At 45.3% G+C, this 19384-nt stretch overlaps 2 protein-coding genes across 7 annotated transcripts in view; one reads left to right on the forward strand and one right to left on the reverse strand.

Moving 5' to 3' along the window:
* Nucleotides 1–19384, forward strand: part of avil (advillin) — a 73799-nt gene that overhangs the window by 34475 nt on the left and 19940 nt on the right. For 2 of the 5 annotated variants that reach the window (XR_010959054.1, XR_010959056.1), the window contains 2 exons: nt 6108–6227; nt 7066–8389. The exons of 2 other annotated variants lie outside the window; for them this stretch is intronic. The gene's annotated coding sequence lies outside the window, so the exon portion shown is untranslated. Of the gene's footprint in view, nt 1–6107; nt 6228–7065; nt 8390–15852; nt 15977–19384 lie in introns of those variants that run through there. One more of the 5 variants, XR_010959055.1, reaches the window with a different exon arrangement.
* Nucleotides 8331–18122, reverse strand: tsfm (Ts translation elongation factor, mitochondrial). Of its 2 annotated transcripts, none has more exons than XM_067976484.1 (6): nt 17955–18122; nt 16464–16619; nt 13832–13960; nt 13004–13126; nt 11780–11864; nt 8331–8847 (listed from the first exon to the last, which is right to left on the reverse strand). In XM_067976484.1, exons 1-6 carry the CDS (start codon nt 18000–18002, stop codon nt 8429–8431), a joined length of 960 nt encoding a protein of 319 aa, XP_067832585.1. In that variant the 5' UTR covers nt 18003–18122; the 3' UTR covers nt 8331–8428. The 2 variants fall into 2 exon arrangements, with proteins under 2 accessions (XP_067832585.1, XP_067832586.1); XM_067976485.1 differs by lacking the exon at nt 17955–18122 and adding an exon at nt 17864–17940.

Genomic DNA, 19384 nt, shown 5'->3' on the forward strand with positions numbered 1-19384 from the left:
CAGGAATTGGGGATGTTCTCTTAAATTATGACACAAAATGCCATTGAAGTCAGATAAATACATATCTGTGACATGTCCTCCATCCCATAAAATTCCTAATCCAGACAGCTCGCACACAGCCAGTCCGCAGCAAACACGCACGCAGTCAGCTCGCAGGCAGTCCGCAGCCAGCTCGCATGAAGACAGACCGCAGACAGCTCGCTTGCTCGCAGACAGTCCGCAGACAGCTCGCACACAGCCAGCCCGCAGCAAACACGCACGCAGACAGCAGTCAGCTCGAAGGCAGTCCGCAGACAGCTCGCTCGCAGACAGTCCGCAGACAGCTCGCTCGCAGACAGTCCGCAGACAGCTCGCTCGCTCGCAGACAGTCCGCAGACTGCTCGCTCGCTCGCAGACAGTCCGCAGACTGCTCGCTCGCTCGCAGACAGTCCGCAGACTGCTCGCTCGCTCGCAGACAGTCCGCAGACTGCTCGCTCGCTCGCAGACAGTCCGCAGACTGCTCGCTCGCTCGCAGACAGTCCGCAGACTGCTCGCTCGCTCGCAGACAGTCCGCAGACTGCTCGCTCGCTCGCAGACAGTCCGCAGACTGCTCGCTCGCTCGCAGACAGTCCGCAGACTGCTCGCTCGCTCGCAGACAGTCCGCAGACTGCTCGCTCGCTCGCAGACAGTCCGCAGACTGCTCGCTCGCTCGCAGACAGTCCGCAGACTGCTCGCTCGCTCGCAGACAGTCCGCAGACTGCTCGCTCGCTCGCAGACAGTCCGCAGACTGCTCGCTCGCTCGCAGACAGTCCGCAGACTGCTCGCTCGCTCGCAGACAGTCCGCAGACTGCTCGCTCGCTCGCAGACAGTCCGCAGACTGCTCGCTCGCTCGCAGACAGTCCGCAGACTGCTCGCTCGCTCGCAGACAGTCCGCAGACTGCTCGCTCGCTCGCAGACAGTCCGCAGACTGCTCGCTCGCTGGCAGACAGTCCGCATGCAGACAGTTCACAGTTAGCCAGCCAGCCCCTTCAGCCCACAGCCAGCTAATGAACCCACAATGAGCCAACAGTCAGTCCGCAATCAGCCAACTACTACCAGCAGAAATGGAGCTCCAATCCCTGGGTTATGGAGGCAGGAGCAGTGGGATCAGGAGTAATGACAGAACAGGACCAAGCAGCAGGAGAGGTGGTGGCACAGTAAGATTCTTATTTAGTACAGAAGCCTCGCACTCTTGCTTCCCGAGGCTTTCACATTAACTAAGAAGCTGATTCTACCACTGCTGCCTTTCCCGCTCCCAGTTCTGGAACCAAATTCTAAATTTAATGACCTGCCGACATTTTTGCATCTGTTATTTGGTTCCAAAATGTGGTGAGGGAGAAATTTGACAGCACAGGCCATAGTGAATTTTATCAATTTCCTTCAAAATCTTGAAAACTTCAATTAAACCACCCAGAAATCACCTTTCCAGAGAAAACATGCCATTCTTCCTCAATCTTCGCTCAATTACTTCAATTCCTGATACTTGGAAGGGGGGACAGTGTAAACTGCTCGTAACAAAATCCCTGTAACCAGAGACACGGATGTGAGTTTTCTTCATTCCGGCTTGCTTTATTTTTCATTAGTAGACAGTGTCTTGCTGATGCCGCTGTGCCCATTTGTGCCTGCCTGTGCCTCTCAGTCTCTGGAGGAAGTCAGCAGCTGCTGTACATTAAACATACACTCCAGTCACTGGGCATTTGAACATGCTTTGAAATAAGTCTTTGAGAGCAGCAAACGTTGGTTATATCAGGCATGAAAGTGCCCTCGAGTCACCTCGCTTACCCTAGTAGACGATTCTTCGCCTTAACCTATTTTATTTTAAGGATCTTTTTCTTGGTAACACAGGAAAACAGCTTGTACAAGGAACTCTACAATAAAGGGTTTTCTGTTAGATTTTGTTATAAGTGATTTGTACAGTTGTGATTAGGTGCCTAGAACTGCACACAATACACCAGATGGAGTCTGACCAACACCTTATGCAGCAACAATAGAACCTCTTACGACTTGTACTCTATCCCGCGACATATGTAACCCATGCCCTTATTTTTCGTTAAACGCGTTGTGTTCAATTCCATATTGAGTGGAATGGGTGAGTTTGGTGGGTTGAGGTTAAAAAAAAAATGCGCAATCTGTGCTGTGCGTTTGATTTTTTTACATTCTTGTACAAAATTCCTGCTCTAAGCATCTAATTTCTTGCTAAAGCAACTGGTGTGTTTATCAGGAATCAAGCATGCGCTGATTCCATAACGCACAGCTGACAGAGTGGGATAATTTCACCACAGCAACTGGACAACAGGATTTCAAAAACGGTTTCCACTGAAGTTGCATTCAGAAACATTACAAATAAAGATTGTTTCAAAGCCATCGATTAGTCTGTGTTCACTTCACTGCGACCTGTCTTAAGTTGAACTTAACGGTAAGGATTTTTAGCAGAGCTGTCAACATTGGACAATTGTAAACCATTTTACAACACCAAGTTATAGTCCAACGATTTTTATTTGAAATCTACAAGCTTTCGGAAGCTTCCTCCTTCCTCAGGTAAATGTCAGGAGCTCCTTGAAACCTACACATTTATACATCACAGAACAATACATGGTGTTTACAGACTGCCCCTGCAACTGCCCGTTGCCAAGGCAATCACCGTGTTCAGACAGAGAGGTGTCACCTACAGAACCCCCGAATACACATTCAACAAAAAAACAAACAGGATAAAAAAAGAGAGAGAGGCAGAAACATCCGGAAGGCAGAGAAAGCCAGCAAATGACCCATTATATTAAAAACAGATAGCTTTTGTTCGCTGGTGGGGTAACGTGTAGCGTGACATGAACCCAAGATCCCAGTTGAGGCCGTCCTCATGGGTGCGGAACTTGGCTATCAATTTCTGCTCGACGATTTTGCGTTGTCGTGTGTCTCGAAGGCCGCCTTGGAGAACGCTTACCCGAAGATCGGTGGCTGAATGTCCCTGACTGCTGAAGTGTTCCCTGACTGGGAGGGAACCCTCCTGTCTGGCGATTGTTGCGCGGTGTCCGTTCATCCGTTGTTGCAGTGTCTGCATGGTCTCGCCAATGTACCATGCTCCGGTGCATCCTTTCCTGCAGCGTATGAGGTAGACAACAGATACCACCATCACACGAGAGGATACCAGGTACATGGTTCATACTCCTGTGACTCGGCCAACGTTGTCTACCTCATACGCTGCAGGAAAGGATGCCCCAGAGCATGGTACATTGGCGAGACCATGCAGACACTGCGACAACGGATGAACGGACACCACGCAACAATCACCAGACAGGAGGGTTCCCTCCCAGTCGGGGAACACTTCAGCAGTCAGGGACATTCAGCCACCGATCTTCGGGTAAGCGTTCTCCAAGGCGGCCTTCGAGACACACGACAACGCAAAATCGTCGAGCAGAAATTGATAGCCAAGTTCCGCACCCATGAGGACGGCCTCAACCGGGATCTTGGGTTCATGTCATGCTACACGTTACCCCACCAGCGAACAAAAGCTATCTGTTTTTAATATAATGGGTCATTTGCTGGCTTTCTCTGCCTTCCGGATGTTTCTGCCTCTCTCTCTCTCTGTTTTTTTTTCCTGTTTGTTTTTTTGTTGAATGTGTATTCGGGGGTTCTGTAGGTGACACCTCTCTGTCTGAACACGGTGATTGCCTTGGCAACGGGCAGTTGCAGGGGCAGTCTGTAAACACCATGTATTGTTCTGTGATGTATAAATGCGTAGGCTTCAAGGAGCTCCTGACATTTACCTGAGGAAGGAGGAAGCCTCCGAAAGCTTGTAGATTTCAAATAAAAATCGTTGGACTATAACTTGGTGTTGTAAAATTGTTTACAATTGTCAACCCCAGTCCATCACCGGCATCTCTACATCACAACATTGGACAAGTCCAAGCTGTGAGATTTTCGTTCACAGGTTATATACCTGAGGTGTCAACTTGGCGCTAAGCATGAACACAATTAAAAGCGGCTAACTGGGCTTGGAGAAGGGGCGTTCACAGTCCTCTCTCTTATCCTCTCTCTCTCTACATCCCAACGAGCTGTGGAGTTTATTTTCTCATAATAGAGAGCAAAAATGAGTCACTTTAGTACTCTCAGGCCGACCTTTTACAAGAAAAGAAACACATTGATAACGAAACTATAGTGTCAGTGTAGTTCAGTTGGTGTAGAAGCAATTTTACCTCTGCCGCAGAAGATTGTGGGTTCAAGCCCCACTCTTGGACATGGGACACTCTATCAGTAATTGTATCGAGAGTTTCTGTAGGTCACAAAAAAAATTGAGGTTCACCTTATATGGAAGTGGTGGCTTTGTGAGTAAACTCTGCCCAGTGCGCGAAAATATATAGACCCATGTTCCTGCTCCTGATCGCAATCCAATGATTTCCCCCACTGGATAATGAGCGTATGCGGATGGCAGGGGAGGACAGGATTGGGCTCAGATTCACCCACAGTGGCATAGCCCGCCCCCACCAGTTGAATAGATCACCACCATTCACTGATTGGGCTCACACTTGGGCGAGGTACCAGAGTGGCAGCCAGCGCCCTCAGAACCGTACCCCAGCAAGAGCCTGCGCCCTCAGGGGAGGAGGGAGCATGTTGGCGGGGGGGGGGGGTGGGGGGGTAGAATTTAAGTTAAAGGCACACTCCAGGATTTCTGTGACAGAATTTGTCGTTTTGCTTCTGAGCTACATAAGTGACCACGCATTTGCAGTTCTGAAAATGAAAAATATAAAACAAAGGGAAAGTTCCTCTGCGCAACATGCAGCAAAATCATAAATACGTTTTTTATGATTTCCTTACACCTAACACACAAACTCTCACCTCTAAATTGTGTTTTCTCTATCAGATGCCCAGAGAGCAGTTGAATATCATAAGGATGTAATCTCAGAATATTGATCCAGACAGTTGCACATAAGACTGGTGACGGTCTGCACTGGTGTATCAGTCGTGACTCAGTGGGTAGCACTTTCTCTCACCTGAGTCAGAAGGGTGTGGATTCACGCCTCACTCCAAATACTTGAGCATACAATCTAGGCTGACACTCCCAGTGCATTACTCAGGGAATGCTGCACTATCGGAGGTGCCGTCTTTTGGATGAGACATTAAACCGAGGCCCCATCTGCCATAAAAGATCCCATGGCACTAATTTGAAGAGCCGGGGCGTTCTCCCCGGTGTCCTGGCCAACATTTATCCCTCAACCAACATCACAAACAGTTTACCTGGTCATTATCTTTTGGGATTATGTTGTGGGACCTTGCTGTGGGCAAATTGGCTGCCGTATTTCCTACATTAAAACAGTGACTACACTTCAAAAATACTTCATTGACTGTAAACCGCTTTGGGATGTCCTGAGGTTGTGAAAAGCATGGTATATAAATGCAATTCTGTCTTTCTAATGCTTTTCCTCTCAGGCAAGTCTATGCAAATCTGAAGGTACATGTGCAGAATTCTAGAAGGGACGGATATGAGTGGGGAGACTGGAAATCACTCAGTGGCATGTTATTGGATGAACACTTTACACAGTTGTATCAAATTCCTCTCTCCGATATTTTTAACAAAACTCTTAATCCTTTTTACAAATATAGGTTAAACCCTCCAATAAAATGCCAGAGAAAGGAACTTGAAACCAAATGTTCATACAATTACATCACACAGTGGAATTTCCCAGCTTAAGTTTGTGTAAATCAGCCTCCCCTCAGTGTTATCTTTAGAACAGCTCCCAATTTCCCAGCTCTTGAAACCAGCAAATAGCTTGAAATCTGGCCGGTTAACTCATCCGTTACAGACAAGAATCAACAGAAATCTCAGGCTTCCCCAATGATTCAGTGGGTAAAAACCACCCGGTGTGATACTGAGCCATTTGGTTCAGGAAGGGCCTGGGTTCCGTCCCTGGTCTGTGCTGTTATCTAATCCCAGCTGGGGCACCATGTGGGGTGGTGGAGTTCAAATGGCTTCAGTATCTCTGTACTAAGGAGGGAGTCACTAACTTGACTATAAGCAACTTGTTGGGTAAGGATAAGATTGGTCATGGTTGTGATATCTTCAGTGCTTCAATGACCTGTTGACCCTTGCTGCTTAGGCTTAACACGTGGTTTGGGCAAGAAGGTACAGGAGGGCAACTGGTTACTATGGAACCATAACCCAGAGAGGAGTCAATGCCTTCAGGAGAGAAAGTGAGGCAGGAGAAATGAATGACTAGGTAAGTGAGCCAGGTGTGGTCAGTGCCATATACTTGACTGTTCTTCAGATGCTGTTCTATGCAGCACAAGTTATTACAGCTGAATATTTCATTGTCATTACAATAGTAAGGTATTAATAATTAACAAAATAATGGTTTATGACAGTGCTCTAGATGTTTCTTGGGGTGGGGGGAGGGTGAAGAAGAGAGAACTGCCTCGTCCATTAAAGCAGGCAATATCCTTCCTGGACAATTGAACATTTTACCCCAGTTTTTGCACCCAGTGTCAGTGCCAAGTACAATGAGGTCGGGTTTGGGTACAGGGTGAAGCTCCCTCAACAATGACTGACTGCACCAGGGTGATATTTCCATTTCTCAGCCATCCCTATGGTCTCTTTGAGTGTGACTACTAGTTAGTGCCCAATATGGGCAGCTTTGTGCTGTGAACTCTTCCCCCCCCCCCCCCCAGCTTTGTGCTGTGAACTCTCCCCCCCCCCCCCCCCCCCCCCCCCAGCTTTGTGCTGTGAACTCTTTCCCCCCCCCCCCACCCAACCGACTGTGAAATGAGGTTGAAACGACTGATGAAAAGAAAAAAGAAAAACTGCAAATGCTGGAAATCAGAAATGAAAACAGGTCAGTCAGCTACTGTAGAGAAAAGACAGACTACAGCGTTTCTAGTGTGTACCCTTCATCAGAATTGAAGACTAAAAGACAAAGAGACATTTACTCAAATCAAGATCCTGTCTGCCTGTTCAAGTGGACATTTAAAAAGCTGCACGGGAAGGCAATCGGGTTTGTGTTCTGGCGAAAGGACTTTCTTCATCTGAACCTATTCTATCATCTTGTGATTTCACTACAGAGAGGAGCCCTTCACCGCATCAGTCTGGACTGGATTTACAACCCATCGAATGGACAAGCCCTCGAAATAATTCATATTTTTACACAGTGACTTTGACCAATTAATACAGCTTTAACCACAATAAGCCTGAAGTGTGCACCTGTTATCAGACTTTAGTTGGCTACTTATTGTTTCCGGAGAAGCTTGGCCCGTGATTGTTGTCATAGGGACTCATTTTCTATTAGATCACAAACTGCTGGTAACACACATTTGAGACAGCTGCATGATCCATATCCCTTTACTGTACTCGAAGGCTGGTAATATAAATGTAAATATTTGCACACCGCTCAACTGAAACAGATAAAGGCAGTTGTTATATACTTTGTTTGTTCACGTAATTGGTAAATACATTGTCCAGTATGGAACTGAACAATACAACCCAGGAAGGTCCCATGTTCTGCCTTGGCTCAGTTGGTAGCACTCTCGTCACTGACTCAGAAGGTTGTGGGTTGCGAGCCCCACTCGAGACTTGAGCACATAATCCAGGCTGACACTACCAGTGCAGTGCGGAGGGAGTGCTGCATTGTCAGAGGTGCCGTCTTATGGATAAGGTGTTAAACCGTGACCCCGTCTGCCCTCTCAGGTGGATGTAAAAGATCCCATGGCACTATTCGAAGAAGAGGAGAGTTCTCCCTGGTGCCCTAGCCAAAATTTATCTCTCCGCCTACATCCCTAAAACAGATGATCTGGTCATGTATCTCAATGCTGTTTGTGGGACCTTGCTGTGTGCAAATTGGCTGCCACGTTTCCCTGCCTTACAACAGTGACTACACTTCCAAAGTACTTCATTGTCTATAAAGACGTCTTTGGGACGTCCTGAGGTCATGAAATGCACCATATAAAATGCAAGTTCTTTCTTTCCCTGGTCCAGGCTGAACCAGCTGATCTCAATCAGGGTGCTGGTGAGGGCACTGCTAATTAGCCCAAGTATCCCTGGGCTCAGGTGGGGTAAATCAGCCATGGTTCCCGCTACTGATCACTATCCAGTGACCTGTGGATGTTGGTTTGATTGCGATGACCCCACCCCATAGTTAAATAGCCTGTCAGCACTCACGGTCCAGGCTCCCAGTGAAGAATGGTCACTTGCGTGAGATACCAGTGTGATGATAAAACCTATGGAGCTGTCCCCCAGCCAGAAGCAACTCATTTAATAGAGGAGGGAAAAGAGACAACCAATTTATCATGATCTTGTTTGAAGGAGGAAAGAAAGACACTGTGAATTACCCTTATAAAATGTGTTGGAGATCATCATTTTATTCTGACATCAGTAAAGGGGTTTCCACAACGGTGTATTATTCTTTTGGTATGCACTGCAACATTCCAACTATACTTTCTCTGCCATCTCAATTACTTCCCCACACTCGTACCGTACAAAGTCCAACACAGACACCCCACTTGTCTGCAGGAACTGCCCCACAGTCGTGCCAGGGTCCAGCAGGAAAGGCTGCGCCAGCATCTTGGTCTCTGTGTCATCACCAGGCGGATCCTCCATCGAGCCCACAGACAGTGGCGTCATTCCCACAATGTGCTGTCCTAACCTGCGGCCCAGCTCAGACAGGTTTACTTTCAAATTCTGTTCCAGGGGCCTATAGATCACCAAGGCACCATATTTTCCAAACTTCACCTTTTCGAGGGATGGGTTGTCTGCTGGCAGCACTCCATGGACATATGTGCCAATGTGCCAATTGGAAGGCACAGCCACCCAGGCAGCTCTTCTTATAGCCATATTCTCGCCAAGTTTACCTTTAAAAGATTAAAAAGCGGAAGGGTGAAAGTTTGTTTCTAAAAAGCAGGGTTCTTATTCATTAATAAAGCCATTACATGTAAACAGAGATCTCTGGGATGGGAAGGGAGCACTTATTAGTATGCAGTAAACTACAAACCAGCTTTAGAATGTAAGAATTTGAGGAGAATGGGGGGAGGCTCAAGGTGAAGAAAGTCAGAGCTGAGGAATGGATACTTCTCCACTTCTTGTACCCAGTGTCAGCATCAAACACTTTCAGGTGAAACAACCCAACATTATAGACAACCCTTCTTTTACTTCTAGCCTCTCTCTCTCTCCCTCTGTCACAAACTTTATTGTGTCTCTCCATTTTACAGATGCTATGATCAGTGATCATGCTCCTCTGAGCTTTCCTCTTTTGTTTCTCATAGCTTCCAATTCCCCGTCTCCTACACACTCTTCCTCCTCCCTGCACCCTCACTGTATTGAAATCAAGACTCTCAGTCTCCTACTCCAATTCATTTTCTCTCAGGACCTCAAAACTGTGGAAGTCTTTGCCTCCGTTACATTACATTACAACGTTTCCTACATTACAACAGTGACTACGCTTCAAAAGTACTTCATTGGCTGTGAAGCGCTTTGGGACGTCCTGAGATTGTGAAAGGCACTATATAAATGCAATGGACTTTCTCTCTCCAATAATCTTTAGGTTTTTAAAACCTAACCCTGGCATCACCAGCTCTGTTACTCTTCAGCCTGGCTGGTGTCCTGGATGATGGGGCCTTGGCCCTTCACCCGGGTTTCTCAATTAAGTAAAACTCAAACACTATACTCGGATACAGTGTAAACCTCACTTTACTCTGCTCCAACAGTGCACCATTGCCCCAATCTCAGACAAGCATTCCTCTCCTGCACCAGTGCAATGTCCCTATTTCCCCACACCACCACTTAGTGCTGAAACATGGCTGGTTTTGGGCAGCAGACCAGGACATGAATTGCGACGGTGCAAACTCTTCCAGCTGCCAGAGAGATGCTCCCGTCCTATCAGTCAGACCTGGATTCAAACCTGGGGCCCAGAGTTAAGGGCGCAGTGTCCAAATTCACAGGGCCAGGCAGGCTCTACTCACATAACTTTTCTGGTTGTTGTTAAAACATTAACCTCACACAGTGCCAGCCAACCTGTAATAACTAAGAGCTGGTGTGTTACTGAGATCCATTGGGACAAAAATAGAATTGGGATTCAATTCTTCTCTTCAACAAAACAATTACAGGGAAAATATATCACCATTGAATATCCCACACAAACTGGGGATGTGTCATGGTCAATATAACACGATTATCCCCCTGTATTCCCAAAATATTTGGCCCAAATGTTTTCCACCTTTGACCTGAACTGTTGGGATGCTGCAAATTTAATGGCAAAAGAAGGACTAAGGAACAGTCAGTTTCTACACATGGAAGTATAATCGATCAATTTCCCTCTCTCCCAATTCTCTCCCTGCCTCCCCTGAAAGTGCGGATTCTTGCTGGGGTACAGTTCCACAGATGCCAGCAGTCCTCCAGCCCCTCGCCCACGTTGTCGTTCTTCATGTCGAAGTCTCAACAGTGAGTGTCAGCAGGGCAATCTGACCCGAGTTTGGTGAGGGGGGGGGGCATCGCAGCCAAGCCCGATCCTGATGTCCATCAGTGGGCACTGGATACTGATCAAGAACAGGAAACCTAGCTGATTCTCTCCCCCCAAACCCCCCCACCATAACTCAAGGGCACAGAGACCAACTTTATCACTGATCAGCTAACTTCAGTACAGGGCGAATGAACCTGGAATCTTCTGATCGATATGTCTTGATATCATGCTGACCAGTGTATCTATCCACCAAGCCTGGGCTCCTACAATGGTGAACTGTGGCCCATCTCACCACCTCAAAACCATTTCCTGTGGAGCCATAAAGTAATGCCAGTTTGGACCTGTCAGCACATCAATATTTGTCCCACCCACGAAGCCCTTTCACTCCTGGCTCGTCCAATCGCCACTCACTTAGTGGAATTAGTGATGATTCACAGTGATGACAGTTCAGTCATAAGCAAAAGAGGTTCATGGGTGGGACAAGAGTTGATTACATTGACTGCATTAAATTAGTTTTAAACAGAGCTGAATGGGAGTTTTGCTTTCAATGATCTGACTTTCTTCATTAAATGAGGAAATGTAAAACAATACTGTTTGGTTAATTTCAATATGTATCTCACTGAAACATATAAGATTCTGAGAGGGCTTGACAAGGTAGATGCTGAGAGGCTGTTTGCCCTGGTTGGAGAGTCTAGAACTAGGGGGCATAGTCTCAGGATGAGGGGTCGGCCATTTAAGACTGAGATGAGGAGAAATTTCTTCACTCAGAGGGCTGTGAATCTTTGGGATTCTCTACCACAGAGCCCCAGAAGGCTGTGGATGTTTAGTCATTGAATATATTCAAGGCTGAGATCGATAGATTTTTGGAGTCTAGGGGAATCAAGGGATATGAGGATCGGGTAGGAAAGTGGAGTTGAGGTCGAAGATCAGCCATGATCTTATTAAATGGTGGAGCAGGCTCGAGGGGCCGTATGGCCAATTCCTGCTCCTATTTCTTATGTTCAATGCAAAACAGAGGAGAAAAGGTGATCAATTTTGGTCTGGGTTTATTTGTGTATCAATTTACAATACGAAATTGTTGAAACGATAGCCTTAATAGCTATGGTCCACTAAACTTGCAGAGCTAGTCTCTTGGTAAGATTGATGACTGAAATAAGTGGATCATGGATGAATATAATTGGACACCACCTGCATTGGGACAGCTATATTTATTATATCAAAAACATTTATTGGAGAACCTTGCATTTTATTAAGAATAGCAATATCTTTGCTACACTAGAGAAAAAGGCAAAACAGCTCATCGGTCTGGAATTGTACTGTGATCTTACCAATAGCCAGGGCAAGCTGGTCAGCAAGAGAACAGCTGTTTAAACTAGTTTTCAACTGTGTTATTTCTTCGGTCGTAAGGGAACTCTGCAAAGTAATTGGGAGACTTTAATATAAGTGTGATTATAAAGCTGCCATTTATTGATCAGAAGCACTTTCTCAACCCATTCTCTGGGCATAGAATTTCATTTGGAGTCTGCAAGTCACAATGCTGATGGTGGATGGGGGACTTGCCCAGGAAGATTTGTGCCACCATTTCCCCCTCCTTCTCTCTCTCTAGGTGGCAGTGCTTGGTTTCCAGTAGGTGCCTTGTGGGCATGAAACCACCCGCAATTGCTTTGTGGCACAGCACATTGGCACTTCGACACATTCAACCAGAGGGAACCACTGAACATTCTGAAGCTCTGCGTCAATACAAAATGAAGGAAGGCTGGTGGAAGGAGAAGTGGGCGAACCCTGATAGTACAGCAGAGATCAGGAACGTGCCTGTTGCAAACCTCTCACCACTCCATGGGACAGCGTGTCTCAGGTGGCACAAGGCAGGAGGTGGCAGTTGTTCCTGCAACACTTCACTTGCTGAGCTCACGATCTAAGCCATGTTATTGTGGGAAATCACCGACTGAAGGACAATTGGTCCTCAATAAAGGGGCATGGAACACAGAAGAACCATCCCTGCTGATTCTCTTATGGTGAGTTGTATTGCACAGCATCTCACGTGAGGAGCTTCTGGTAGCTGCTGTGGCAGACTCTGTAATCCGATCTCTGAACCAGCTCTCCGGGGCACTGTTGATGATTAAGCAGCCAGTCTGTGTCACTAATGCAACATCAAGGGGTTAAGCAGTCAATGGAAGCTGGGATTCTTCATACACCCCTACAAGCCAATGCCCTAATGGATAGTGTGTTCCTGGCTGGACCAGCAGTGACAGGTTTACCCAGTGCTCTGTGCTGATAAGCTGCGTGGGTTTAGTTGGTTAAACTCCAGCTGTACCCCACGCACACTTGAAGGTCTTTAAACTAGGATCTGCCAACCGCGACCTACGCTCTCTGGACTTGGGTAAGTAGGATGTGTCCCTATAAGAGTGTGCGCACTCCGTATAAAGCAAAAAGAAATCCTACAGGTATGGATTTCTAAGTAGCTTAGGATGGAGACTCAAACAATGGTGATGGGCATCTGCTGGCAAAGAAAAGATTCTAGTTTCTTTTTTTAATAGAAAATGTGGACAAACCTTGGCGTAATCGGTGGCGTTTGCCCGCTTGGAGTGATAGTGTGTCATTGTGGCGATGGCTGTCTGCTGCACCAACTGCTGGAACTTAACATTCCTGGCAACAAAATCCGTTTCACAATTCACCTGAGGGGGGGGGGGGGGGGGAGGGAGAAAACATTTCTTTTGAAAAAGACTGTTTTATTCACACAATTATAAAGAATCTTACAGCACAGAAGGAGGCCATCGTGCCTGTGCCGGCTCTTTGAAAGAGCTATCCCATCAGTCCCATTCCCCTGCTCTTTCCCCATAGCCCTGTAAATTTTTCCCCTTCAAATATTTATCCAATTCCCCTTTGAAAGTTATTATTGAATCTGCTTCCACTGCCCTTTCAGGCAGCGCATTCCAGATCATAACAACTTGCTACGTAAAAAATTCTCCACATCTCCCCCTCTGGTTCTTTTGGCAATTATCTGTGTCCTCTGGTTACCGACCTCCAGCCTCTCATATTAACATGTTCATTTGAAGTTCCTCTGCCCACAATTTTAACAGAGACCGTAGCCTGCTAATGGGTTCACACATTCATTCTAATGGCACACAGAACAATTCACATGAATGCAGATTCAATAGTAACTTTCAAAAGGGAAGTGGATAAATACTTGAAAAGGAAAAATTCACAGGGCTATGGGGAAAGAGCAGGGGAATGGGACTAATTGGATGGCTCTTTCAAAGAGCCGGCACAGGAACAATGGGCCGAATGGCCTCCTTCTGCGCTGTAAGATTCTATGATTTAACACATTTGTTACTAATACCACACAGAGTAATTTCAATCCAAAAGCTGTTCATCTTTACCTCCACCAGCACAGCTGAGCTTCCATCTTGCAGCAATCCAATGAGACCTTCCTTTGCCTTCCGGCCTTGTAGTTTAGAAGCTTTACTCCATCCTTCCTTATGGGCCTGTTCGTGAAGCCAGGTTTCAGCCTTTGAAAAGAAACCGCCACGATTACCTGCTAGCCAGCAGCAAAACCTTTCATTCACGAAAACAAGATGGCGCGAGATTTCGTGGGAGTCTGCACCCACCCCATAAAAAGCAATTTTCTTTTTTTATATTTAAAACCCTGGAAAATTAATTCAATCTGTCTTGATTTAGAAGATTGTGGTATTATACATTTTCCCCTCTATTCTTGAATCACATATGTAGGGAACAGGTACATGAATTTTCTGAACCAGCTAGTGTCAAAAGAAAGCTGTCTTTTCACTGAAGACCACCAGCTGAAAATGGAGTCAGACTCTCTGTGAGAAAGCTGGCCAGATTGTTTGATCTAGTAATTGATCAGATGCAAAGATATCATGTTTGTATTACATTGTATTCCTACACTAAAACAGTGACTACACTTCAAAGTATTTCATTGGCTGCAAAGCGCTTTGGGAATCCTGAGGTCGTGAAAGGTGCTATATAAATGCAAGTCTTTCTTTTTATTTTTGTGTCTGCGTTAGCATATCCTGGATATCACAGGTGCCGGGGATTTGATTAGTAACAGGGCATGTTACCATTGCATCTTTTGCTGATTTTCATTGACAGCTTTACACCAGAATCTGCGTGAAGGTGAAGTCTCAGTTCAGGAGCTGGCCTGTGGAAACTGTTTGCGTTGAGTGCATGTAATAAGTATTGGGAACCAGGCCAAATTGTAACAGATAGGACTCTTATGCGATGCCCTCAATAGTCAGATAGCCTGCCAGCACTCAATATCTAGGCTCACACACAAAGAATGGCAGCTTGGATGAGGTACTGGAGGGCTGCTGGTACCTGTGAAACTGTTCCTCAGCAAGAGTCAGCACCTTCATAAGATCATAGGAATTGCTAGACAGAAAAAGACCAAGGTCCATCTAGTTCCCTTCTACCATTCTGGTAGTCCCACAACGATAATGAGATGTTGATTAATCATAGCAATCAATCTCCATCAATTAGTCTACAACAAACCCAGACATGAGGTGAGGAAAACTCCCTATGGTGGGAAGTTTTGGGAACCATAGGTCCAAAGTCACCTGTTCCTCCCAAACATGCTTCATTTACCACGTCATGTGGTAAATGTCATATTACTCATAGACTGTATCCCAAAATGATATTTTCTGATAGGCAAATTAGATAGATTTCTTTGAATGAATCAAAACGAACTGCTTCCACCATCTCTCTGGAGAGTCTGTTCCATAGACTGCCGACTCGCTCACTGAAATATTGATTCTGCAGATTAGTTTTGAATTTACCCCCCTTCAAGCACAGGCCGTGTCCTCTGGTTCTATTGTTCTGGACAAGGTGGAACAGCTTGTCATGGTCAACATTATCTAGTCCCTTTAGAATCCTAAAAACAGTGATCAAGAGAGGTGGGGAAAAATTGGGTGGAAAAAAACAAAATCACTCCAAGGAACCTATTATTCTAAAAATAATTATGTGCTAAATATTTCAAACTTAGTAAAACGAGCCTTGTTCAGATCACTAGCTATTTTTTGCTACAACAAATACACGAGAATTTGAAATAAATCACATAAATATACTTTTAAAATTCCGACAGTAAATAGGTCCCTTAATGAAACCCGGTATTTCAAATCTTCAACCTACACTCTATGTTTAATTGCTAAGCTCTGGAATTCCCTCCCTAAATCTCTCTCCTCCTTTAAGATGCTCCTTTAAACCCACCTCTTTAACCAAGCTTTTGGTCATCTGTCGTAATATCTCCTTGTGTGGCTCGGTGTCAAATTTTGTCAGATTATGCTCCAGTGAAGCGCCTTGGGACGTTTAACTACATTAAAAGGCGCTATATAAATTCAAGTTGTTGTTGTTGCTGCTGCTAATATGATATGCTCCTTCACTGCAGATGAACTGCTGTGTAATATATCATTGGCTGAGTGGATATGAATGAAACATAAGATTCAACTCACGGCATCATCGGTGGACTAATCAATTAAAAGCAGTGGCTACAATAGATATTTATCAGTGAACTTGAAGTTTTTTTTAATGCATTTAACCATTGAATAATTTATATGAGGGTTTAATTATTTATCAGAATTTTTTAAGTTTGCTTTTAGAGCATTACCTGTGACTCAGTAGGTGAATGCACCATACAGTCTGGCATGGTCCATACAGACCAAGAAGGTAAATGTTTGATTTCTGGTAAGTACTAAGTTAGCTGCTCCCGGCCAGGACAACTGTGTTTAGGAAGAGGTGACAAAAATAATTAGCCAGGGTTCCCTGCTCCTGATCACCATCCAATAGACCCGGATTTGCGAGTGATGTCCCCCCTCACATAGTTGAACAGCCTGCTGAAACTCACAGTCAAGCTTTGCATACAAAGAATGCTCCCTTTAAGTGAGGTATCGGAGGGCTGCCAGCATCGATGGCACCATAACCCAGCTTTCAGGATGGGCGAGGGGAAGCCCACTACATTGGGGTGGCCCCAACAGCTTTACAGTTACAATCTCCACCTACCTGTTGAAGGTCGCTGTTAAACTTTTCTACGGCCTTCTTACAATTTGAAAACGAGTATCCCGTCTTTTTCCGGAGTTTCATGAGAAGCTCTTTATCAGCTGCCATCGATCTGACCCCAGGACAGTGGAGAAACTGAATTGGTTGCGCAGAGAAGATCTAACAAAGACATATGGAAATCTCAGGGAACTTTGTAACATGTTTAAAACTTCAGACTTTGATGACTTCTGCCAAGTTTTTTTGCTGCACAGTTTTTATCTACACGTTCACACATCTGCAGCCTGACTTCTTTCCCAGGCTGTAGATGATGCCTCAGTGTTACTCACTAATGTTCTGTCAAAGGCCACAATCCCAATTCTTGTCTTGCTTGAGACTCACCCTCAGGATTGTTGCAAACCATGTAGTGTGGGGATGTGGATTTGTGTGTCTGTGCTTTACTATTCCCCAAACATTAAGCTTCTCCTTTCAATCATGCTGCTGTGGGCAACTACCATTTGAGGCCAGGCACTTCCCCACAGGAGGAGAAATAACTTACAGGGCCAATAATAATTGTGTTCAAAACAGTTGCATTTTAACAGGGCCCTTTCACTTGTATGGAAGCTGGGAGATCATTCTGCATCCTTCCCCAAACTGAGCAACCCAAATTGGTCTTTCCATTATTATAATGGTGGATCAGGATGTCAAAAACACCTTGCATAAAAAAATACATTTTTGTCTCTCAGCTTACTATGAGAACCACAAGTTTTCTTGACCTCGAGTTCACTGTCACGTTTTATAATTTTTATAGATAATAATAATGAGGGCCCAGTTAGGGGCAGGGGGGAACTTGGCCTCTCAAATGTATTCACAGACCGTCCAAATTTTATAAGGATAAAAACTCAACCTAGGCGTAAGCCAATTGACTGCGGATTCAGACCAAAGTGGCTTTGGATGCTTACAAAATGTAACTGACGGATTTTTCTTAAAAAGCTGTGAATATTGGAATTGATAAATAAAATAGAAAATGCTGGAAATACAGAGATCTTTCATCTTCTGAAAGAGAAAAGACAGGTTAACGTTGCAAGGAAGACTCCTGCTCAGTTCTGGTCTTTTCTGTTTTAGAAGCTGTGTATTCCCAGCATTTTCTGTTATTATTTCAATAAGGTAAGTGTATCTATAATTAAACAATTCAGATGACTTTTCAGCACTGAAGGCGAGTTGGCCTTGTCCAAAGTGCTTATCAACTGCCCTCTCCCTGCGTTACATTCAACCAACATGCCTGATGCCTCAACCTAAGTTGATGCACGTGCCGAGGGCGGGTTTACACCGCAATCGCTCCAATGAGACAACATAAACGCCCCAATTGCCTCTTTTGATTGGCCAACCTTCCTGCCAGTCACCCACTCCCAGCAAGTTCGGTTTACCCGCACAGCCTGTGGCCTTCAAAAGATTTGCAGTCGGTGTTTTAAAGCCCTCATCGCTGGTGAGGTATCAGATCGAAAGGATTCGTTTTACCCTGGAGATATCGGCCCGAGCGGTCCGTACAGCACATAAGACGGACATGGCGCTGTGTATGATCAACGGGTTAGTGCCGCAGATAGGAGGCTACCATGCCGGTCGGCAGAGAACAAGCGACGGAGGCAAACCTCAGCGGCGACTGTTCGGCAGCAGGCCAAGAGAAGACACATTGCAGCTTGCTCTTCAGCCCCAAAGTTTCTGATGGCTGCCACTGGTGGTTGAAAGCTAATATTGCAGCAGGAGGAAATAAAACGTGTCTCTCTGTCAAATGTCTCAAACTGTTAAAGGGATATTTTAGAAAAACAAAGCTTTTTACTGTTTGGCTGGGTGGTAGCACTCTTGCCGCTGAGTCATGAGGTTGTGGGTTGGGTCCCAGCATAGACTTGAGCCCATAATCCAGGCTGACACTTCAGGGCAGTACTGAGGGAGTGCTGCACTAACGTAGTCCTTCAACTGAGATGTTAAACTGATGCCCCCATCTGTCTGTTCAGGTGGATGAAAAAGATCTCCTAGCACTGTTTGAAGAGCAGGGAGTTCCCCGATGTCCTGGCCAACATTTCTCCCTCAACCAACACCACCAAAAACAGATTACCTGGTCATTCATCTCATTGCTGTTTGTGGGACTTTGTTGTGCACAAATTGGCTGCTGTGTGCCTACATAAATAAGCACCTTTGAGAGAGGAGGGAAGAAAATTGGAGGCAGCAAAATAAACAATCTTGTACTAGTCTTACTGTAGAAGATAAACACTAACTTGTTCATTGCAATTTTGAAATCTAACAGCCTTTCTCCTAAACTCTTAGCAATGGCGACTGACTCTCCTATGTCAATCTCATATTTATGTTGAGTATTCTGCACAGTTTTGCTGATTGACAAAGGGACATAGATTCAAACTAGTAAACGGTAGATTTAGGACTGACGTCTGGAAATTCTTCTTCACACGTGGTCAACACATGGAATAGACTCCAAGGAAGAGCAGTGGTGATGAAAATCTCCTAAGAAACAATTGGATGTTGAAATGGGAGGGGCTTTTAGTCATTCTGGATGGATGATTTAAGATGGGCTGAATGGCCTCCCTCATCCATAATTATCGTGTGTAATTAGTTATGAATTTAGCTATTCTGAGACTCTAGCTATAATTCTACACTTCTCAACATTGATTTTAAATGTTTGATTGTACACAAAGATAAAATAACTGATGTGAACTCTTCCTGTTATTCTAAATTAATTTCTAGTTAATCGACATGGCATTTCTCTTCCTCCCTCCTCTAAATTTCTCCACATTAAACCACCCCCGCCCCCAATGGTTTATTTGGTAAATGCACAACGTGATGTGGTAATAAGCCATAAAGACCAAATGGTGCCAGATATGATCCCCAGTCTGTGCTGAATTTGCTGATCTCACTCAGGGTGCTATGAGCACTACAAT

The sequence above is a fragment of the Heptranchias perlo genome, chromosome X (assembly GCF_035084215.1).
Source record: "Heptranchias perlo isolate sHepPer1 chromosome X, sHepPer1.hap1, whole genome shotgun sequence".
Taxonomy (NCBI): domain Eukaryota; kingdom Metazoa; phylum Chordata; class Chondrichthyes; order Hexanchiformes; family Hexanchidae; genus Heptranchias; species Heptranchias perlo.